The 19,083-nt window shown below is 40.7% G+C and overlaps 1 protein-coding gene across 3 annotated transcripts in view; it reads right to left on the bottom strand.

Moving 5' to 3' along the window:
* Positions 1–1,823: 1,823 nt before the first annotated feature.
* The window catches only part of cacng7a (calcium channel, voltage-dependent, gamma subunit 7a), a 53,077-nt gene continuing 35,817 nt past the window's right edge, over positions 1,824–19,083 (bottom strand). For all 3 annotated transcript variants that reach the window (XM_077008023.1, XM_077008024.1, XM_077008025.1), the window contains exons 3-6: positions 15,722–15,808; positions 15,109–15,249; positions 4,996–5,141; positions 1,824–4,556 (exon numbers count right to left, since the gene is read on the bottom strand). In XM_077008023.1, the coding sequence (XP_076864138.1) occupies positions 4,104–4,556; positions 4,996–5,141; positions 15,109–15,249; positions 15,722–15,808 (827 nt within the window). In that variant the 3' untranslated portion in view covers positions 1,824–4,103. The remainder of the gene's footprint in view (positions 4,557–4,995; positions 5,142–15,108; positions 15,250–15,721; positions 15,809–19,083) is intronic.

The following is a 19,083-nucleotide window of genomic DNA, read 5'->3' on the forward strand; positions in this document are numbered from 1 at the left end:
ATTGTCAATGAACTTTACCTTCTGATGGGCACAGGCTGTAGTGAGCCAGCTGCTTAGAGCCAGCAGTCTGGTAAAGTGACCACTACCCAAACGTGCAGTTGGTACCGATCCAGAAATGAACACTTCAGACTCGGGAAAACTCCAGAATGATGAGCAGATGGTTAAAATCTTGTTTCAGAATCTCTGACTGTTGTTTGTAAACATCCTAGGAGCCGACAAGCACAGTCTTACCATAGCTGGATTATCATGGAGTATGCATGGAATCATGGGTATCACTTTACATACAGTAACACGAGGAAAGCAGAAGGCTTAATACTGTTGCTCCATAAATCTTTGACAACTGAGTCCCCAATCAGCAGCGTTTTGGGCTGTGGTGGTGTTCCTCGTCTCCTTTCACCATTAATGCCTCGACGGCTAACACAAGCCGCATCCTGATGGCTAACATGGTTAGCATCCTGATGGCTAACATGGTTAAGTTTAGGTTATATTGGTTTAAACTAGTTTAAGTTGTATTGGTATAGTGCAGATACAACTGCTCTATATAGATGGCATCAGAACATTTTAATACCCAAGAGTCAGTGCTATTACCTTTGTGTATCTTATATTATAGGACTGCTTTGAGCAGGCATATTGCATGCAAGTATCATCAAGTTGCCAAATATTTCTATATGAAAAACCTAAGATGTGGTAAAACGTGGTAAACATCTAGACATGGTAATAATAAATTACTTTTGTAGTACTGCTCTGATTGGCTGCTGTATCCCATGTGACCTTGGCAGTGCACTTTGGTCACACTCACTCCGTCTGCCTTTCTGATTCTGCATCGATCATTTAAGAGCTGTCAGCATGAAGTATAACGTACATGAAGTATAACGTACATGAAGTATAACATACATGAAGTATAACGTACATGCATGCAATATTTATCATAAGTACATTTTTGTTTTGCAATATTATCAGCAGTATTTTTCACCCATGTTATTTTGTAAACAATATGTCTGTTGTTTTCCACCAAGGTACACCATAAGGTGCATCTGTATCCTGGCCTGCTCTGTTATCATATTAACAGCTTTCAGTTGTTCCCAACATCTTCTCATGTTGTTTTTTAACATGAAGCATAGAATGATTAGTCTCTCAAAATCAACACTAGAAAGATGTGAGACATCATAACTTACCCTTCTCTCCTTCATGTCTTCAGCATCACAGTCACGTCCTCTCCCCTCCTCTCACACCAAGGCTTTATTTAAACTGTACGTTGACACATTTATTGTTTTGTTTTATTCAGAAGCTGAAGAGAATGACATGGTTGAGCACCCTCCGGAAGCAGCATTATGCTGTTTAGCTACAATCACCTCATCTGTGTATTTCTAAAGAATGAGAATGTGATGTCAGGACCAAACTGGGTCCTTAATAATGATAATCATAATAATAATGGTAATCATAATCATCATCATCATAATAGGCACCTGAGAATATAATAAGCATACAAGGACATTTTAGCAGACACAGAGAGCTAAGTCAAGGTTTAAGGAGAGAGAGAGAGAGAGAGAGAGAGAGAAAGGGAATGGGTAGTTAAGAAAGAAGGTAAAGAACTGATAGGGTAGCAGAGAAATAAATCACATTTGGTATGTTCAACAGCAAATGTAAAAGCATAAGTAATGACCTCTGCCTAAACTCAGTAAACATAATTCTTGGTGAAAAAAAAAATAAAAAATATATATATATATATATATATATATATATATATATATATATATATATATATATATATATATATATATATATATATATATATGTTTAGAAAAAAGAGTCACATAATCAAACCAGAGTATTTTAGTTCAAACAAGGATACAGAGGGCAGTTCAGATACAAAAAAAGATAAAAGATCTCTCTTAGTTTCTCTCTGTAAATTTGTGAATTTAATGTATACAAATAATTAAACTACTACCTATCCTATTGCTAATAGCATTATGTATAGTTTTATACTTTCGAGCAGGAGCCAGTCCTGGACATCATCAACAATCATTCATATGATTCATATAATATACATATGACTGGTCAAAAATAGCATTCTTTTAGCATCTAATACACTATTCTTTCAATTTTTAAAGCCAAAATAAAATGCTTATTTGGAACTTATGTTCATATAGTTGGAAAAGTCTTTGTTGTATAATGAGTAACCATTTTTGTCAGGAATGTGTGCATTCATTAAAACAATCAATTCAAGCGCTGACTACAAGTACAAATACAACTGACATAAAATCAGTTGGGTGTTTCATAAATTGTATGTGAAAAGGTTCCCTTGACATTATTGGCCAAATATTTGTTTCAATTGTAGTAAACATTTGTGGACACCAGGGGGCGATCAAAGAACTATATGTATTTTTTTTCTGACTATGTAGCCTGGCACAGTAAATATAAAATATAAATAAAACATTGTCTTATTATTGTGCTGTGCTATTAAAAGTGGATTTAGATCTTCCACTTTTAGATAGATTTAGATTCCACTTTTAGATATTGAAATGACCATCTGTGATATTCATTATGCAATCCACCACAGAACCATCCTCTAATTATTTTTCTTGGTCTATCCATTTACCCACTTCTTTTTATATTTATGTAAACTAGTTGTTTTACTGAAATAATAGCCTGCATTATAGTATCATACAATATATAATCTTTAATAATAGTGGTGGTAGTAGAAAAGCTTGAGAAATAATGATAATAATAATGGACCAATATTAATAGCAGAAGCACTAAAAGGACTGTAGAAATGATAAGCACTAGAGCAGTGTAGCATTGCAAATCCAGGTGAAAGCAATCATATTGAGGCATATTCTGGTCAGATGATCTAGCACTGCGAATGTTAGTGTATGAGAAGAACTCAAGGAGCATACTGTAATCAGTAATCAGTAATACCGGGGAGCCAAGTATAAATAACGCAAAAATGGCCATTATCAGTCGCCAGCACTCCTGGACCCTTGTTCTCATTTGCACATCTAAAAACAACTCAAATTTTATACATAAAAGTGTGAATATGAGCTTGAACTTGGTGTGTCCAGGTAGGAATAATGACACAGTGGCACAGTGTTTGGATATTCTATATCATGTAGCACTACAGTGAGTACGGAAAGTATTCAGACCCCTTTAAATTTTTTACTCTTTGTTTCATTGTAGCCATTAACTAAAATCTAAAAAGTTTATTTTATTTCTCATTAATGTACACTCAGCACCCCATCTTGACAGAAAAAAACAGAAACGTTGAAATGTTTGCAAATATCACATGGCATAAGTATTCAGGCCCTTTGCTGTGACACTTTGAGTGTACATTAATGAGAAATAAAATGAACTTTTATGATTTTATTTAGCAAATAGCTGTAATGAAACAGAGTGAAAATTTAAAAGGGGTCTGAATATTTCTGTATCCACTGTAGCATTAATAAGCCATGTTAATCAGTAGAACCACTTTTTTCTTCTCTTTGTTGGGGGGGGGGGAGTATTTCCATCACCTTGATTTCAGTGCAAACAACAAATTAATATCACAAAGAGTAGTTATTCACAAAATAATGGCAAATATGAAAAAGGTCTATTAGCCCAAGATATCTTGGAGGACTGAAAATGTTGCTATAGAATACAACAATATGTATGTTAGTGTTCATACAGGTTATGCAGAAAACAAAATGCATATACAATAGTTCTTTATTTTGTGCACACCAGTGTTTTTAAGAAGTTTTAGCTTTTTCCCCCTCCCCTTTTGATTTCCTTGTTTGTCAAAATATCATCACTACACCCACAACACCCAACTCATACCCTCTACTCATTCTTTCCTCTAGCTCAGATTATGTGCTGAATTTAAAAATTACAGTCAATCTCAGGCACAAAGTTAAAAACATCCCCCCTGACACACAGACCCACACACAGATACACACCTTGCTTCCATTTTTCCTTTCCTTCACCCCCCTCTTCTCTCTCAGCCTGTGTCATCATTCTTATCCCCTTGAGCTCTCAAAGCACCTGCCCGATTACCTTTCCTTTACCTCCCCATTTCCTCCGTCATGTGCTGTATGTGTGTGTGTGTGTGTATTCGTTGCACTTCTCATCATCTAGCATGGTGAAGCACTCATCCTCATGTGTGTGTGGTAGAGAGGAGGTGGCATGGCAGAAGGGGGTGTGGCCATTGGAAGGGCCTGGGGGGTGGGGCCTCCAGAGTGGGAGGAATGGTGAGTATGGGGGTAGGAAGAAGAGGAGGAGGAGCTTGCGGGTTGAAGATGGAAGCTGGCCGCGGAAGAGGGGCCTGAAGAGGGAGGGTTAGAGGGCAGACTGCTCTTGGATGCCAGTGGTGGTGAGGTCTGATTCAGCTGGATGGAGATGTCACTTGAGGCCTCCGAAGTGCTGCGGCCACGCTGTGGGGGAGGCCAGGAATCAGGGTGCAGGAACTGGCCACTGTAATCACTGCACTCAGACAGGCGGGGGCGATAGAGAGCCGGGTGGGGCCTGTACATCTCCTCTTCGGCATACCGTTTCATGAAGAGGTATACTGACATTACACCAGCCCCCTGATAGAAAGGGTTTCAGTGAAGGAAAAGAGAGAGTCAGAAGTGTCAAACGAATAGATAAAAAAAATATAATAAAATAGTATAATAAAAATAATACACAGTTTAATATACACAGAGAATAATAAAAATAACTTTCTTGTTGATTTTAAATTTACCACAAAAACAAATACAAGTTCATAAGATTTATCATTTTATGATCTACTTTATGTTAAGGCTTGACAGGATGATTGCCATCTGTTAAAAAGCCCTACATTTGTATGAAGGTATGGCACAAATGGAAAATTTCCATTTGCAATATATTTCTTACATTTTGATGCGTAGTATTTTTCTTGTCAATTTTATTTGAAAATTTTGACACCAAAATTAACATCATAGCAAGCTCATAAAAACAGAAATACGAACTGAAAGTAAATACAAACACCAACAGAACAGGGCTGACCTCTTTGAGCAAGAAGGAGCTGGCAGCAAAGGCGAAGGACCAGCCATAGTGGTAGTGGAAAAACTGTTCTGGCTCCCTTGGCCTATTCATCACCTCATCGTTTATGCTGGAAATGTAGAGCACCAGGCCCACCACCAGACTCAAACCTGTGAATGTGAAAATAAGAGAGAGAGTATTGAATAAATAGGCCTACTTGTCATAAATCGGCCAACAAATACAACCCTGAAGCATTTGAAAGCACGCCTTAAACACATGCTAAAAAGATGATGTACAAAAAGCTGTGAAGACACTACAATTCTACTGCTCCCCATAGTCATCTAGGTTGTGTTTGAGGGATACTGTTTTCACCTGACAGCAGATAAACTTCTTGACAGTAATTACAGACAACTACATAAAGATGAGTACATTCAGAACAACAGAACACTGAGCATGTAGTATTGAGATACATTAGCACTGAAAAGGGGTTCAAACGTTGCCTAGGTCAGGAGCAACAGCAAGGCATGCTTTCAAGTATCTCCATCTCACATCTCCAGTTCACTGTTCAAATGCTCACACTGTGATATGAAAGCATCCTGATGCTGAACAATAACTTTCTTCTCCTGTCAAAAGAAATGAAGTCATGTTTGATGAGGTGTTCAATAACAGCACCGAAATTCATTCTCTTGATATGAACTGAAGATCTGACACAAGGTTTTGCATAGAATACTGCAAATCTATATGTTTTGTCTTGATGAGTCAGGACCCTGGACCATGATACAGGATTACCTCCTTCATAACTGTCATAGGACCTGACACAGACATGGTCAGTGCAGTCCTCACTTAAGAATAGTTGCATCACTAAAGCTTGGTTTCAAACTGGCTGTGTTTGGTTCCAGCAATTCTGTATTGATTTGTTTTGCCAGTTACGTAGAGCCTCCCTGTCCACAATGTGGCTGTGAAACACCTCGTTACAGAACAGTTACGTAGAGCCTCCCTGTCCACAGTGTGGCTGTGAAACACCTCGTTACAGAACAGTTACGTAGAGCCTCCCTGTCCACAGTGTGGCTGTGAAACACCTCGTTACAGAACAGTTACGTAGAGCCTCCCTGTCCACAGTGTGGCTGTGAAACACCTCGTTACAGAACAGTTACGTAGAGCCTCCCTGTCCACAGTGTGGCTGTGAAACATCTCGTTACAGAACAGCAGGGCACCTGTTTGGGTATCTATGTGCCACAAGGCTGTGGTGTTATTGACTGATAGAGGTAACGCCTCACAGTTTCTGCCTGAGTGGGCCAGAGCAGCTGTAAGCAGAGCAAAAAAAAACTCCACAGGAAGCCTTGGTGAGACACGCTGGCCTCATTTGGCGCATGAGCGGCTGGGCCTTTCTAAACCCAGAAGGCTCCCAGTCTCACCATCTCTGGCAGCAAAATGTAGCATTGCAATATAACTTAGACCAAATCCATCCCATTTGTCAAAACTTTGATCACATATTCCTTTAAAATGCTGACTGTGTCTAATCATAATAACAAATTTTGGTCAGACAGACTGGCTAACTACAGTTAAAAAGTGGGATAACATCGTATTGATAAGGATCATGACTTTTATGGAAGTATTACTTAATGACAGTCTTGTTCAATTATAAGCTGTGTCTATCTGTTACTGGAGATAATATCAAATGATTAAACACTAAGTAGAAGTAACAACATTCTACTTTATGAAGAAAGGAAATGAAATAGTCCTGCACAATTTACAAAGTGTCACAGTCATAATGAGTTACATGTGTACCTCTTTAAAATATATGAGCTACCTGCTCAGCAGTTGAATACTCATTCAAGTGCATTTCACAGTGAAACTCAAACTTTTGCTGATTATCGTGACCAAATATGGTTTCTCTTTAGGTTTAAGTTTAGTTTTGTTTAAAATTTGCAATAAAAAAATATATATATACATAAGAATACAAATATGGAGCTTGATCGGAAACATATGGAAAAGAAATGAAAAAAAAACTTTAACCTATGATACACATGCACATACAAGAGGCTGAAGAGCATCTCATCTCACTCAAGATCACCAGTATATTAACAGCACCTGATTCTCAACATCTACAAGTATAAATACTGCCTCTTACCTACCCATAATCATGAAGTCTTTGCCTTTTTATTAAAACAGCCTATTTCTACCTGTTTTATTGATTTTAAAGGTCTTCTGATGTGAGCTACACTTCCTGAAATAAAAATCATCTTTTTGTTCACTTTCAAAACAAGATTTTATTGATCCATCCAATTAAGTAATCTATCTCTGAGTAGAATGGAGCAAAACAAATAATTGAATATATGAATATGAACCAAATAAAAGAGAATAAAAATATCAGTTCTTAAGAGGAATTTCAGTAAAACATTGTACATCTTATCCAAGATTTCTGTCCTCTGTTTTTTGTATGGACAAATAATCACTTAGCAATTCTCGTAATTGGAGCCATTTTGGGTGTTAAGTAAAAAACACCATCTCGGATTCAGATTTGTTAAAAATGCCAATACTCAACTTGACAACCTCTGTAAGATACCTACAGATGGCTTTTAAATCCTTTTGTACACAAACACAATCCTCTCAATTTGTGACTAATATTGGCTTATTCAGACACATTCTAAAACAAAACATCAGTTTGGTTCCTTCTTTGCCCAAACACAACATGCTTTTTGGATCAAATCTTCTCAATGAGCCAGTTGCAAAAAACCTTCAGACTACAGCGATAATCTAGTGCAGGGGTTCTTAACCTGGGGGTCGCGAATGTGACACAAAATAAGGTGTTTTCTGAGTTAAATGTGCGACGAATCAGGTTCGGAGCTAAACTTTGTTGTTCTTTACTCAGCCTGGACAAGCGGAGCCACAACGTGCATGTGCGAACCTGAATCAAGACACAGAATGAGGCAGTAAAGTATAAATTCAGTAAAGTTTATTGAATCAAACTGCCTCATTCTCAGTCGTGACTCATGGTCACGCATGCACGTTGTGGCTCCGCTCGTCCAGGCTGGATTAACATGGAGCGTTTTGTAGAACGTCGAACTGAAAGTGGGGATGCAAAACACCCACTTCCAGGAACTTCAGAACAGAAAAAACGAAGAAAGTGAGAAAATATGATGAAAAGTACTTGGAATATGGATTTACGCAGACAAACGAAGAAGAGGATGCACAACCGCATTGTGTTCAAAGTTGCCAACTTTTCAAGATCGCTTGGAGTGAGATTTGAACCTGGAAGGGGTGGCGAGTGTAAATTGTTACCGGCCGGGTGTAAAATGGACACAAATTAAGTGTTCGATCGCCAGTGATTGGTGCCAGAGCGAACTAGAAACTCATTGAATCATATATGTGGATCAGAGGTAAATAAACTAGTTTTTTTTTTTGGCGTGAGAAATCGGAAGTGTGGCGTGAGAGCGTGTGAAAACAGTCAAATGCGTGTGTCTCACGCTCAATGCGTGAGAGTTGGCAACCCTGGTGTCTTGTTTGTGGCGAAGTGCTAGCCAAGGAAAGTCTCAGGCCCTCCAAGTTGCTACACCATTTGCAGATGAAGCATTCGAGTTTGCAATCAAAAGCTGTGGAGTCTTTAGAACGTAAACGGGGGGGGTCGCGAAAATTACCGGAGCCTAAAAGGGGGTCGCACAGTGAGAAAGGTTAAGAACCCCTGATCTAGTGTTATCATACAAAGTTGAACCTCAACCAAGTGTAGCACTGTTGTACTTTTATTTTTAACTTTTTACAGCACCTTTTGTACATAAAAATGCAGCTAAAAATGCTTCACAGCACAAAACAATATGAAAAACAATAAAAACATAACAAAAAATTGAATAATAAACATAGAATGACAATTTTAAAAAGTAATGCAAATTAAGGTTAAAATAAACAGCAATGAAAAATGAGGTTTAAAGAGGATTCATTTCCTCTTTAAAAGTACTGACAATATATCCTTGTCAGATATGAATTAATAAAAAGATGAGTATAATGGGTTTCTTCACCAATCATTTTGTACTTCATCCTGGCAATATTTAGCAAAGTAGCTCATGATATTAAAATAAAGGTTTTTATTATTGTATATTCAATTCTACAACAAGTGCAAAAAAGTTGTGTTATGTTCTGTCCTTGTGGAACACCATAAAACACATCAAGTTCATTTAATCAATACTGAGCTAGACTAAAAAAGTGTCAAACACTTCTGGGCAGTTCCAGGAAGGCACACCCTATATTCAAGATAGTTCATCAGAATATCATGGTATTCTGCATGAAAATGCTGTACTCAACTCTAAAGGTACAAGGAGGCCTACTTTATTTTCATCACCACTGACCCAGAGATTGTTCACTATGTTTACCTATCCTGTTTTAGTACTGTAATTTGGTCTGAACTCTATTTTTTTCAGAAAGGTATTTTAGAATGTTTAAAAACTGATTTGTTTGTGTAAATACTACTTTGAGTATTTTACCTAAGAATGATGAGTTTGAAATTGATCTATTATAACAATTGATATTTTAAGTAATAGTAGAACTGATAGTAGATAGTATAGTTGATTCGTTCCAGATTGTGTTTCTTCAGTAGAAGGCTACAGGTATGCAGAAATCTAAGCATAAATAAATATGATCATTCAGTCAATGAAAAAAAAAATCTTATGAGAATTTTCAATACAGCTTTTTAGAATTTGATAGTGTAGCACATATTGTAGTTTTCTTCTAAAACCTTTCAGAGTTGTGGGAGTTCTGTTTAAGCTGTGCAGCTGCCAGGTTTTCATAGCATTCATTTATGCAGAAGTGTCCTTTTTTATTTTTCTGGTGCAACTATATCTAGAGTTGATCTCAACCTTGAGTTGAACACGTCAACCATTTCATGCACAGCTCTATTCTGGGCCTGTCCACATGCAAATCAGAAAGTCCTCAAACAAACTTCATTCACATATCCTCAGTGTGCTGTAGCACATGTAAAATTCAGGTGGAATAGACTCCTTAGATTTCCAGAGATTTCTCTTTTGCTCTTTGGTGTGAATAAATGTTATTGAGTGTCCACAGTACCTTAACAAAGAGGAAAATCTAGTGCAGATCTAGTGAGATCTGGTGACTATGGAGACCATTCATGTACATTGAACTCATTGGCGTGTTCAACACACCAGTCTGAGATGATTTGCGCTTTATGACATGGTGCTTTTTCCTACTGGAAGTAGCCATCAGAAGATGGCTACACTGTGGTCATAAAGGGATGGACATGGTCAGCAACAATACTCAGAGTAGGCTGTGGCATTGACACAATGCTCAATTGATACTAATGGGACCAAAGTGTGCCAGGAAAATATCCCCGTTAGGAAAAGTACGTGACCTTCCTGGAATATTCTGTACATCTGATGCTTGTTACCCCACCCTTTTCACAACTACTTAAGGTTCCCCCTCTCACTTCCGGGTTGCGAAGTATTGTTGCTATGCTACATACCAAGCGTTCTGTCCCTGTGATTGCTTTCCCATGTACTGACCTCTGCTCTCATTCCAGACCTCATTCCCTGCCTAGTCCCCGTGTACTTTCAGCCTTCTGTCTACCCGGTGTGACTCTGGACCGCCCTGACCTCGTCTTTAGCACCCATACACCTCACACGCTCAACGGAGTTATTCGCCTATTCGAGTGCTCTGTATTTACGTCTTTAATAAAATCGACAATATTCCGCATTTGGATCCTTGTCTGTCTGGTTGGTTTGTCTGCCTAGTTGATAAAAGGCCGGATGGATCCATGCTTTCATGTTGTTGATGCCAAATTCTTACTCTACCATCCAAATGTCGCAGCAGAAATCGAGACTCATCAGACCAGGCAAAGTTTTTCCTTTTTTCTATTGTCCAATTTTGGTGAGCCTGTGCGAATTGTAGCCTCAGTTTTCTGTTCTTAGCACACTGTGTGGTCTTCTGCTGCTGTAGCCCATCCGCGTCAAGGTTCGATGTGTTGTGCATTCAGAGATGCTCTTCTACATGCCTCGGTTGTAACGACTGGTTATTTGAGTTATTGTTGCCGTTTTATCAACTCGAACCATTCTGGTCATTCTCCTCTGACCTCTGGCAGACAAGGCATTTGCACCCACAGAACTGCTGCTCACTGAATATTTTCTCTTTTTCGGTCCATTCTCTGTAAACCCTAGAGATGGTTGTGCATGAACATCTCAGAAGATCGGCAGGTTTTGAAATACTCATACACAGCAAATCTGGCACCAACAACCATGCTACATTCAAGTCACTTAAATCACCTTTCTTCCCTATTGTGATGCTTGGTTTGAATTGCAGCAGATTGTCTTGGCCATGTCTACATGCCTAAATGCATTGAGTTGCTGCCATGTGATTGGCTAATTTGACGTTTGTGTTAATGAGCAGTTGGACAGGTGTACCTAATAAATATATATACATATATATATACACTGTGTGCACAATTATTAGGTTAGCGAGTATTTTGACCGCATTTTTTGTAACTCCAAGTTGAATAAACTTGAAATCCATTAAGCATAACAGGTGATGTGTGTCTGTGTAATGAGGGAGGGTGTGGCCTAAGGAGATCAACACCCTATTTCAAGGTGTGCATTTATTAGACAGCTTTTTTCTTTAGGCAAAATGGGCCAAAAGAGAGATTTAATTGACTCTGAAAAGTCAAAAATAACCAAATGTCTCTCAGAGGGATGCAGCACCCTTGAAATTGCTAAGATATTGGGGTGTAATCACAGAACCATCAAATGTTTTGTTGCAAATAGTCAACAGGGTCGCAAGAAACGTGTTGAGAAAAAAAATAAGTAAACAAACTGCCAAGGATTTGAGAAGAATCAAGCATGAAGCTACCAGGAACCCATTATCTTTCAGTTCTGTCATATTCCATATGCTTGATGACCTTACTACAGATGCATTCATCAATCTATTATGCACATTTATTGCAATCCGTGGAAATGTCACAGCTGATCATGGAACCAACTTTGTTGGAGCCAAAAGAGAGTTCATGAATGCAATGAAGGACTTGAATAACGAACAAGTGAAGAAACATGGATGTGAGTTCATAATGAATAGTCCATCATCAAGCCAGATGGGAGGGGTATGGGAGAGACAAATAACAACCATAGGAAATGTTCTAACAAGAATCCTTGATCAGTCTGCCAAGACACTCAACAGTACGTCACTGAGGACTTTCCTGTATGAAGTGATGGCCATTATAAACAGCCGACCTCTGACAACAGAGCTCTTAACTGATCTTGTCTTGAACCTCTTACATCTAATCACATTCTCATGATGAAGTCTGACATAATAATCCTCCTGGTCAATTTGTAAGTCAGGATCTATATCTCCGCAAGAGGTGGCGCCAAATCCAGTTCCTGTCAAATGAATTTTGGACAAGGTGGAAGAATGAGTATCTCCTTAATCTTCAGCAAAGACAAATATGGCAAAAGGATAGGAGAAATACAATGGTTAATGACATTGTGATTCTTCAAGAAGACAGTTCTCTACGAAACCAGTGGAAAATGGCAAGAGTAACTAAAGTGTATCTGAGCACTGACAAAAAAGTCAGAAGGGTTAAACTGCTGACTCTGACTACCTGACTACTCTGACTCTGACTACTCTGACTACCTTAGACAGTCAGGGAAAACGCACCTTTAAGCCAGTCCATCTTGATAGGCCTGTACAAAAGACAGTTTTACTGCTTGAAGCAGAGTAAGTGTCATAGAGGAAATAAATATTTTGGTATTAGTGCGAATCAGGAGTTCAGACACCTAATAAGGTTTAAAAGAAGCTAAAGGACTGTTAAAAGCTATATTACGTGTGATGATAGGAGGAGGCAGGCACGACGAGGGGTCGTCGACATACGTTTATTCAAGGTGTAACGGTGATGTCCGGCGCGATAGCTCAAGCATATTAAACAAGCAGCTCACTCAAGCACAAACTTTAGACAAAGACGAGCATGAGACATTGCGCGAACGCACATTAATTAGGTGTAGAACACATTCCCAAGTGATCACGAGACAAGGCACAGGTGAGACTAACGAACACGCTCACAAAACAACCCACACCCACGGAACTACAAAGATGAACATAACTGCACACAGACAACGTAACAACACGCCCACAAGGAGGGGTCCGGAGCTGAACCGTGACAGAACCCCCCACCAGGGGCTTGCTACTCCTGGAGCGTCCAGCGAAGCAGGAAAGCCCCGAACCATGAGCCCCCGAGAGCCGTCTCCCCCGATGGTGGGAACTGCCGCGAACAGCTCTAAAACACCTTCCCTGGGAAGACAGAAGAAAATACATTAAACACAGGCACGTTAACAACCATACACACTGGCACATGAAACATAAGGGGCACAAGAGGGAAAAGGGCATTAGGAAGAAACATCGGGACTAACACACACACAGGCACAGGCAACCAAGAAATCGCTCTCCCCATCTGCAGGAGAGCGATCAGCGGTGTGAGCCCTCCTAGGACCGCAGACGAAGTAATTGGCGAAATCCCTCCAGTCTCGGAGCTGACGCTCCAGCGTGCTAAGTACTTTTTGGCACTCCAGGAAAGCGAGCTTCCCCATGCTTGGTCCTGGGTGCGCCCGCAGTTCCTTTGGACGCCACCGGAGGGCTGACCTGTCGCCGCTCTTGGGTCGGTTCTCGAGGCCCCTCTGGTGGTGCCTCGAACCTCCACGTCAGCCCTCTGACCCTGCCGAGCCTCTCTCTCGCTCCCTGTGGCATTACCGGATCGCCCCCTGACGTCTCCATCTCCTCCCCCTCCTCAGAGGTGCCCCGGCTCTGCAACATCACCTCTTCTGAGGTGACGTAGGGCAAGCAGACCATCCTGCTGGCCTCTGAGGTGGAACGAGCATCTCCCTCCGAATGGTCTCCCTTCTCAGACCTCACGGTCACCTCTGAACAGACAGAGGCGGAAGAGCTAGCTGCCTTCTCGCCCTTGCTGTCGGACTCAGCGGGGGGGCGCGCACACGGACGGAGGGGGGCTGATGTCTGGTTCCTCTTCACCATAATGCTCGGTTGGGGCCGAGTAAACGGACAGAGGGGGGCTGACGTCTTCATTATCACCCTCACTGTAGCACTCCATGGGGATGCAGCCTACCGAAGGCGAAGGGCTGACTTCTTCAGTCTTGGGAGAAGCAGAGTGTTTGGATGGAGTGAAGCTGGTTTCGCTCTCATCCTCCGAGCCCTCTGAGGGAGGAAAGCTATCCTCCTCTTCAGACTCGTCACTCTCAAACTCATATTCCGGGGGGGGGGGGGGGGGGGGGTTTAAAACCCACGCACCTGTACCCACCACTATGGGCTAACTCGATGCTCTCCATGCCGCCTCAGTGTTCTTCTCCCTTACGTATGCTGGGGCAGACGCAGGGGAAGACGTATATGGCCTTCTTCTTCCCCTTCTTCGTACGGGACGCGTATTCTGGCATTTTGTCGGCTCGTCTTTCTGTGATAATAGGAGGAGGCAGGCACGACGAGGGGTCGTCGACACACATTTATTCAAGGTGCAACGGTGAAGTCCGGCGCGATAGCGCAAGCACATTAAACAAGCAGCTCACTCAAGCACGAACTTTAGACAAAGACGAGCACGAGACATTGCGCGAACGCACATTAATTAGGTGTAGAACACATTCCCAAGTGATCACGAGACAAGGCACAGGTGAGACTAACGAACACGCTCACAGACGACCCACACCCACGGAACTACAAACATGGACATAACTGCACGCAGACGACATAACAACATGCCCACAAGGAGGGGTCCGGAGCTGAACAACATGGTCTGTAAAGACATTTCTGCAAGAGAACTCATTCCCTCTTGGTTGAGAGCAGCCAGCAAGGTATGTCTATTGAGGCTGTATTGAGAAGTGCACATTTTGTACTGTCAGTTTCTGTGTATGTATGAATGTGAACGTGTGTTCTGTACATTGTTTGAACAGTTCGATGTAGGCTTAAAGAGCAAAGTGCAAGTGCAAGGGGAGAATAAACCATCAGTACCTAAAGAACCAAAGCGTTGCGTGTTTCTTGGAGGGAGTGACAGAATACTTTGGCAAAATAGTGTATATAACAGTGGTTACTAATGTAGAATGAAAATGAGGTTGATGATAATCATTGTCATGTGTACAGCAGAAATATCACCTGACAGAATAAAAAAAATTCCAGAGACAAAGGCCAGGATGGTGCGCTGAGGCCGTATGTGTCCAATGTTGCTGATGACGAAGGCCGTGAAGACAAACAGGAGCGATACCAATGGGAAGGGTGTCGCTGTCCTCACCATTTCTGAGAGGATGTGACAGAAAGAGAGGGCTCATAATAAAGTCATAATGAAGAGCACTACATAGGAGAGCTAATGAATAAAACCCCCAGCTGAATGGTACAATTTCCTATTCCATTCAGTTTCCTATTCGATTCCATTTCCTATTCAGTTTACCCCTTATGGTTTGGTCAGTCACCCTTCTATCACATGTTTTATTATATTTGCTATTACCAATGAATGAGTAATGTGGATCTCAGAGGTAATGTTCAAACAGGACAGCTGTGAAAATAAATTACAATTCAGCTGAAGGATATTTTTTATGCAATGGTTACAGCTGTGTTTAGTAATGAAGGACATTCAATATTTTAGTAATCAGTTAACATATAAAACATTGTAGTGCCCTGAACAAATTTTGTTTACCGCATGTATTACATTGAATGATTTAACCTCTTTGACTGGTATTAATGTTCCACCATTCAGAGAAATTGACCTTACTCAGAATATTTGCTGTGTTCTCTGTTGTAATCTCAATTTCTGGCTCAGTGAAGTATTCTGATGCCACACACCTCCCCTTCTCTGGCCCTGAGAGAGAAAGATAGAGAGAGAGAGTGAGAAAGAGAGAAAGGGAGAGCAAGAAGGGAAATAGAAAACATGGATAAAAAGCAAAGATGAAAGAGGAAAGCTTGTGTGTAACTGCTAATCCTTTAGCTTCACTGTACCACCACAGTACTGAAACGGCCTTAGTTAAAGTAACAAGTGATCTCCTTCTTGCCTCAGATCAAGGCTATGTATCTCTATTAGTGCTTCTCGATCTGAGTGCAGCTTTAGAATGGTTAGAAAACGGTTGGAATTTCAGGCACAGCCCATTCATGGTTTAATTCTTACTTAACTAATCACTACCTGTTCGTAGAGCTCAGTAATGTTCCCTTCAAATGCAGAAAAGTGAAATATGGAGTCCCGCAAGGCTTCATCTTAGGACCACTATTATTTACATTATACATGCTACCATTGGGAATAGTTAGAAACAAACATGGTGTCAATTTTCACTGCTATGCAGATGACACCCAACTTTACATATCAGCAGAGGCGGTCTTTGCATAGAGCCGTGGCTAGGCAACTGCCTTGGGCCCCTCCCACTGCAACCCACTGTAGGGGCCCCCTGATTAAGCCAGGTTCACACTACACGAGATTTCAGTCGTCAGGTTTTTGTGCCGTTCGCACTACATGAATAGTTGTGTTGTAATCACGAGTCTTTCAGTTGTTGTGGCATTCACACTACATGACTGATCAGCGACGCGGGCTCACAAATTAAACGAATCGCTCATTTGGCTGCCGTCCAAAAACACAACGCGAAAACGAAACTCTCTCGAGAACCAGCAACACCACGTAAAAGAAACAAACAATGTACATGTACTCCACATTTTCGTAATTTTTTTTACCGTTTAAACACTCCATAGTCCCAAGCCAGAATTATTTCATCTCTCCGTTGTAGTGAACATAGATATAATCAATCGCACTATTTATCCAGTGCTGTCACAATAACTTAAACATAGTGTTGTAGTAAAGTTGTAAGAAAGGTGAGGATTTTGTGTGTTTGCTGGGTTACTGTTTTGAAAGCATTCTTGAAAGTTTTTGTACATTCTTCAGCGATATCTTCAGCGGTGCCGCGGTTCTCTCTCCGCGTTCCCATTGGCTGTAGATAGACGCTGCTGTTGACTCAGTCACCGACTGGGCTAGATATTAAACATGCTAGATATTAAACATGCTAGATATTAAACATGCTAGATATCTGCCGGGCGTCTGCGATGAGTCGGCGACCACTCGGCGAGCGTCTTTCAGCAGTTCACACTACACGACTGAGCGAGCGCCGAGTGATCGCCGATTTGCCTCCGACCACAGTTTCTGTCGGCGATCTACAAAAAACTGTCGGCGACTGAAAAACCAGCCTAAAATCGTGTAGTGTGAACCTGAACTTATTTCTCGCATATTAATGTTGATGGGACCCCTAGCTAATTTCGCTTTGAGCCCCCAAATTGCTAAGTCCGCCACTGCATATCAGCCAAACCTGATGACAAATCCAGTTTAGTGTTGCACGGTATACCGATACTAGAGTAGTATCGCGATACTTCGTCATTAAAAACGGTACTATACCCAGTTTGCTTAGTATCGGTGCTATAGGACTAAGTGCGTTTTTTTTTAAGAGCAGTATTTCCAAAGAGTGCCACACGGGGGCAGTGTGCGCGTACAGCAGTGCAGTGCTTGCCTCCTCTCTGCAGAATAAGAAGAAACCGTATAAGATGGCTGATAATACAAGCAATATTGCGGACCGTCCTCAGCTTGTTGAAAAACTAAACGCACGAAGCGAAATATGGAATTATTTGCATACATTTCCGACAGTCATGGCAAACCCGTGGACACATCAAAACCGGTCTGCAAACGGTGCTTTAAAGCTGTCCCAACCAAAGGAGCCAATCGATTCTTTTTACATAAAATGCGCGTTCGTTTGACCCACCCAAGGTGCCGTAATGCACAGAACAGTTGGTAATGCTGAAATGGCAGCTAAAACAAACGCAGTGTGTTCGCAGCTCGTCTTAATTAAACAAGGAAAGCAGCAGAAGTGCTGTGTGGAAATATTTTGGATTCGAAGCAGATACAGATGGAAAACCGAAGGACATGAACAAGCCAGTTTGCAGGCGGTGCTTTCGGAACATTTCAACGAAGGGCGCTAAAGCCTGGTTTATACTTGACGCGCCGCGAGCAGCGCGAGGGTCCGCGCGATGAAAATGATGTAATCGCAGTAGCCTCGCGCGCTGTCAATTCGCGAGGTCGTGCACCTCTAGAATTTTGTAACTTAGCGCGCGCCGCAGCGCAATGAACAGTCATGTTTGTAGGGTTCATACACCAACAAGGTGGAATTAAAGCACTTGTACGTCACTTTCAAGGTCCATTTCAATATTTCCCAGCACGTTAAACTTTAGTTAAATATTTATACATATACTCGAAATTATTCGCTTTTTTATCACATTATTTAATGGTTATTTATTTTCAAAACGCCCAATTTTAACGTCTTCACGTTCTCTCATGTTTCGTCCTGGAATTACAAGAGGCTCGTATTTGTTAACGTAATACAAGAGAACGATTCATTCAGACAGCTATTTGTTTCAAGCATTTTCAAGCACGCGCATTTTCAAGGTGTGCGGACTCGCGCGCTACGGTCACTCGCGAAAGTTTAAACCTAGCTTAACACAACGAATCTGGCCAAACACCTGAAGGCACGCATATTTGTACAAAACATTCCAAGAGGTTGGTGATTATTCCCATTTCTAGTATTATAGCATACAAAATTGTGTGTCCGATTATGGTATCCTAGCAAATGTCATATTCTTGGTTTAAGAGCCGTAAGTGCGACAGCATACAGGGAGAAAAAAAGAGTGATCGTACTACAATGGATCAATCATCTATGAATACTGAACTCTAATACTGTTTAAAATTGTTTAAAGTATACTTAAAATACACTTTTTGCACTAGCCTTTTTTAACTTCTAAATGTGAATTCCAGAGTGCACTACTATTATTTATGTTAATTTATATTAATGTGCAATTATTTATTTTTCTGTTTTAATGTGGTAGAGACTACACCTTTTATTTATTTGACATTTGTGAAACAAAATACAATATTCATTTGTTTGTTTATAAAACGGAAATGAGCACAGTATCTGACTTTGGTATCGAAAATCGTATCGAATTTCAATACTTTTTAAAGTATCGTATCGAAGTTGTAATTCTTAGTATCATGACAACACTAATCCAGTTTAGCATTTGGTAATTAATGTGCCCCCTTAGATAAAGGTTCAGATC

The sequence above is a fragment of the Brachyhypopomus gauderio genome, chromosome 6 (genome assembly GCF_052324685.1).
Source record: "Brachyhypopomus gauderio isolate BG-103 chromosome 6, BGAUD_0.2, whole genome shotgun sequence".
Lineage (NCBI taxonomy): Eukaryota > Metazoa > Chordata > Actinopteri > Gymnotiformes > Hypopomidae > Brachyhypopomus > Brachyhypopomus gauderio.